The 5200-nt window shown below is 49.3% G+C and overlaps 1 protein-coding gene across 2 annotated transcripts; it reads left to right on the top strand.

The window, feature by feature from the left end:
* Positions 1-449: 449 nt before the first annotated feature.
* Positions 450-4249, top strand: LOC119465146 (uncharacterized). Of its 2 annotated transcripts, none has more exons than XM_049655571.1 (4): positions 450-2679; positions 2758-2893; positions 2953-3091; positions 3362-4249. In XM_049655571.1, the coding sequence occupies exons 1-4, from the start codon at positions 722-724 to the stop codon at positions 3409-3411; spliced, it is 2283 nt and encodes a 760-aa protein (XP_049511528.1). In that variant the 5' UTR covers positions 450-721; the 3' UTR covers positions 3412-4249. The 2 variants fall into 2 exon arrangements, with proteins under 2 accessions (XP_049511528.1, XP_037581878.2); XM_037725950.2 differs by having other exon boundaries at positions 2953-3195.
* The last annotated feature ends 951 nt before the right edge of the window (positions 4250-5200 follow it).

The following is a 5200-nucleotide window of genomic DNA, read 5'->3' as shown; positions in this document are numbered from 1 at the left end:
CCCCAACTGCCGGTGCTGTGGCACTCACCCGGCTACGCTTCCGCATATGCTGTAGGAGTGCCCAGCACAGTACACACACATTAACACCACGACCCTCTCGTCGAGGTTGCGTGAGGCTCTGCGTAGCTCCGCCCTCGACGACCAAACCTGGGCGACCCAGCACGCCCGTGAGGCGGCGGCGAGGCAAGCCCTCGACGTCCCCTCGTGGGAGGCTTAGGCCCGGCCATCTTAAAGTGCTGGTTCCGCAATAAAAGTTTACTCCTCCTCCTCCTCCTCCAATGACGAAGAGCGAGACTATTATTATTGCGATAGCGATTATATGGGCACTCCAAGTGCATTTCTGTCGTCGTAGTCGCCGTGATGTTCCGTATAAAGTCCAACGGCGATAAAATCGTCGCCGCGTGCGCGCGTTGTGTGTGCAAGTGAAAGCGTGCAAAGGTGAGCCACGGCCGCTCGATGAAACGCACGAGGTGCGGCCTGCCACGTCGCGCGGCGAAGTATGGGCGGAGCTGTGAAGCGAAAGTTGACAGTTGCCGCCGCTCTTTTAGGGGGTGGCGCCACTGCTACGGGCCAGCTCCCCGTTCGGGTAGGCGCCGGGAATCAGTGTGGAAAGAGTTTTCTGTGTGCGTCGGAGTGATTTCTCGTCTCGCTTGCACGCCTTTTGTCCGCCCACGTGGTAGTACACAAGTGTCTAGGTCCTTGTCGTGTTGCATGTCGCGCTATGCCGCGCAACTGTTGCGTGCCGCTGTGTACTACTAACGCAAGAAAATATCCTTTAATCCGGTACCATGAGTTTCCGTGCGACGTAGAACGCCGTAAAGCATGGATTAAAAACATTTCGCGACAGGGAACAAGTGGCAAAGGAAGCATTTGGGAGCCGAGTGACCGGTCTTTGGTGTGTGCGCTTCACTTCACCGACGGTGACTATAAGAAGTCAACGAAGCTAAAATTCTTGCTTCCAACAGCTGTTCCCACTGTTTTTCCAAACTATCCGGAGTACATGCGGAAAGAAAATGGACAAAAACAAGGGCGGAAGCGGCGTCGAAGCGGTTGTGGCCATGTTTTTGATGCACAGGAAGAAGCAGTGGCTCATCGTAAGAAATTGGAGCAGGATACAATAGTAAGTGCATCTACCTCTTTTTCTTCTGACGGCGATGACCAACAACACCTTGTCATCGAGTCGTCAACAGAAAAGTGCTCCGAAAGTGTTTTGCTTGTCGATAAAGCATGTGAAACAACGCTGAACCTCGTGAACGTGTTGGATGATGCCAAAAGGATAGAGCACCGGCTCAAAATGAAAATTAAACGCCAGCAAGAGGCGCTTCAGAAGCTGCAAGCAGAGCATGATGCAATGAGGCAGCGACTTCAAGACTATGATCAGAGCAAAGAAATCCAGGACTTTGTGGACTTGCTGAAATCAGCAGATGAAGGGGATAAAAATGCTCTGTTTATCAAAAACCAAGTATGCAATTACTGCAGCAAGAAGCCGAAATATAATGAAACAATATTGCGAGAGTGTGTGCTTTGGAAGGCATGTTCAAGTAAAGGCTACGAGCACGTTAGGATACGAAACCTTTTCAAATTGCCGTGCCGAGCCACATTACAAAACTACGTCGGTCAATCAACGGGTGAAATTGGAGTAACCACCTTAATCAGAGAACGCCTTCGTGTTGAGTACGAAGGGCTAAGTGTAGAACAAGAAGCTTTCTGTTCTCTAATAATCGACGAAATGGCCATAGATCAGAAAGTTATATATGACCGACAGGTGGACAAGATCTTTGGTCTCGTTGACATGGGCACAGCAGAACAGTCTACCAGTTTGCCACTGGTAGCAAACCGCTTACTATGTTTCGTTCTGAGAGGCCTATCGACGGCTTACATAATCCCTGTGGGCTACTTCTTCACACGCTGTCTGAAAAATGACAAGCTTTTTTCCATGACAATGGAAGTCATGAAAGCAGTTGAGCAAGTGGGCTTTCGCGTAGCGAGAGTTGTGACAGACAACCACCAGACAAATGTTTCCTTGTTCAAGCGTTTTTCCCAGGATGGCACACTTGTTCATGCTGTTCCCCATCCGTTGCGGGAATGTGACCCACTTTTCTTGTCGTTCGACCCAAACCACCTAATCAAGAACATTCGAACGAACTTTCTTGAACGTGAGATTTTAGATGGAGAGAAAGTCATTCGGGGCGGCTTCTACTTGAAAAAACTATTCGACATTCAGTCTTCTTTGCTTCTGAAGTCAGTAAGGTTTCTTACACGCTCCCATGTCGAGCCCACCAACATCGAAAAGATGAAAGTGCGGAGAGCCACGCAAACTATGTCTTCAGAGGTAATTGCAACGCTACAGTTTCTCCAGCAATACCCAAAATGTCACCCTGAAGCACTGCTATTTAAAGACTGCGGCGCCACGATTTGCTTTATGAAAATGGTAGCACAGTGGTACGCCCTCCATGACATTGGGGTGGTGAAGCCACGGGGACTCCAAGAAGGGCCGTTTTACAGCTCAGATGATGAACGGCTTTGCTGGTTGGAAGTGGACTTTGTCGGCTACCTTGAGGACCTCCAGATGAATGGCGGGAAGTCGACGCAAAAAATGACAAAAGAAACCTATGAAGCTACACTTATGACGACGAGATCCACAGTAGCACTGACTGAGTACCTCCTTGATCATATCAAGTAAGCATTTTCGCAGCTGTGCAATTAACTGAGCTGTGTGTTTGTTTACTCGTGCATAATAAACTGCTTGTTTTTCAGCTTCCGCTACGTCCTCACACGGGGCCTAAATAGCGACCCTGTGGAATCGCTGTTCAGCAGCCTTAGGCAGTTTAACGGCGGAAATGACAGAGTCGATGCGAGAGCTGCAGTCTTCACGGCGGAGAAACTTCTGAAGGTACTGTTTACAAAAACAAAACAATGCAAAATACATTCATGCATATCTAACGTTTCCAGGTTGGAATCCTGCAGGCGGCACAGAGTGCAAATGCACCTACCACTTCTGAGATGAAAACAGCACTCAAACAAGCCATCGTGGGCGACGAAACTGCTCCCCTTCCAGATGTCATCAACTTTGCTACCATGGAACTTGCGAGTGAGCTCGGTTTCGTAAAATTGTGGTCTGGAGCAGAAGCTGACCTAGAGATCGCCCCACTTATTTACTTGGCTGGTTATCTTGCACGTGTATGCGAGGAGAAGGTACGAATGCATTTCATCTTATGTTAAGAAAGTTCTAGCTGGCTTTTAATCCTCGAAGAGTTCAGTGATCCCGGTCATGAATGTTTCAAGTCATTTGTTTATGTGTCTATGACACGTCGATTTATATTTTTGGTAATGTAAACCTGTCAATTATGCGTTTTTGCAGGTACCATGCGAGTCTTGCAAAACCTTAATGCAGGTGACCGAGCCAACTGAAGAAGTTTACGGGTTGGTAAAAAACCTTGACCACGGAGCGCTGAAATACCCGACAATGCAAATAACTGGTCTCTGCAAGCTGACCTGCATCTTTGTTAAAAAAGTGATGAAGTGCCCCGAGGTCAGGCGAAGTGGCAAGCTTTGCCGACTCTTGGTTTCAACACTCCTGCCACATTTTGTAAAATCTCGGGAACTGACGTGCGACAGGGAGGATCAAGGCCACACCGAGGAAGTGTGCAAGATTTTTCTAAGCAAATTGTTACGGCCGCTACTGGCGAACTGGGCCGGGGACCTGAATGAAACTGTGGAACGGTTAAAACTCGCCTACAAGCCTCTGTCACGGAAGGTAGTACGATTTTAAAGCTGCTGAACAAGGCGCTTTTCCTTAACTTCACATCTTGTAAATAAAGAAAACACTTGACACAGCCTCCCTCGATATTTTTTCTCGCCATTCGATGCAGCATTCATGCTGAAAAACTTTTTTGTTCACTGCATCGTCTTTACATAAAGGTGCTAAAACACATCGTCAATGTGGCTGAATGTACGATCCGTTGTAAACTGCATCCTACCCAATTCACCCAGAAAAGTGAAACTAAAGAAATCTAGCAGAATATAGTTATCCGTACCTATGCCATTACGCACGCATTTGTAAGAAGTTTCATTTTACGTTTATTATTATTATTTTTTAACCAGCAAACAAGCACATCAAGTGAGACAAGTAAATCGGCACACTCAACAAAAGCACCAGCTGTATAAGCAGTTCTGCCGCTCAATAAATAATACGCCAGTTCTCTTGAACGATGGTCGTGTGGCTCGAAACCAGCGGCAAAGGTGCGTCGTTGGCGCCTATTTGAGCCCATTAGCGGCCCAATACCTACTTCCTGGTATATTGGTATCCTTGCAGGCAGCATTGAGATTTCCTTTTTTGCAAACAGAAAGCACAACTCTCGCGTCAATCAAATGTAAGCGCGGCCGCTGCATGGAGTATGCGGACCCAGCCAAAGGAACGCTCCCACCCGCGCGCGCCTGTGTCCCCGAGCAGGGGAGCCGCAGCGGTGGCGCGGAGAACTAGGCGCCTCACACCGGTTTCGGGCGACGTGGCAGGCCGCACCTCGTGCGTTTCATCGAGCGGCCGTGGGTGAGCCGGCAACCGCAGCTTAATCTCGCGCACGCGAGAGAGGAAGGCGGCCGGAAGCGCACGGTCTTCGTTCACGCGCGAGCCACGGGGAGGAGTCGACGGAGACGGGAGGGGGGGGGGGGGGGGGGGGGGGTAGGGTGCGTCCTGCTTACGCAGCTGCAGCTCACGGAGCTATCTTGAAAGCGATCTGCGACGCGGCCGAAGTGTGCGCCCGCGGGAGCCTCATCTTCAAAGCGATCTGCGAGGCGCCCATTAAGTGCATTCACCGAGTGGGTAGCTTCGTATGCGCTGCGCTTTCAACGTTTAGATCGCGTTGAAGCGACAGCCAGCACGGAGGTCAATTTTCTGGCTGCCGCTGGCGCGCTTTCTCATTCCAGCGTTTTGACGAGCTCCCGCGGTCATCGAGTGAGAGGTGTTCATGTTTACCTCTGCACGCGGGACACCGTGCTTGTTTATTTAGTTAGTAAACGAATATTTACAACTTGATACGGCCGATAAAACGACTATCCTTACTTCGTATAGCTGTCTACTAATTTGCTATCGCAATCGATGCTTCGCCTTTCGGGCGAAACTGCGACACTTTTATTGAGACAGGTAGCTGCAGTCTTTTCTTATAAATTCATCTATGCAATGGTTTTTGGCAGATCCCGT

This window comes from Dermacentor silvarum, chromosome 9, assembly GCF_013339745.2.
Source record: "Dermacentor silvarum isolate Dsil-2018 chromosome 9, BIME_Dsil_1.4, whole genome shotgun sequence".
NCBI classification, from domain to species: domain Eukaryota; kingdom Metazoa; phylum Arthropoda; class Arachnida; order Ixodida; family Ixodidae; genus Dermacentor; species Dermacentor silvarum.
This window is presented reverse-complemented; position numbering and strand designations above follow the sequence as displayed.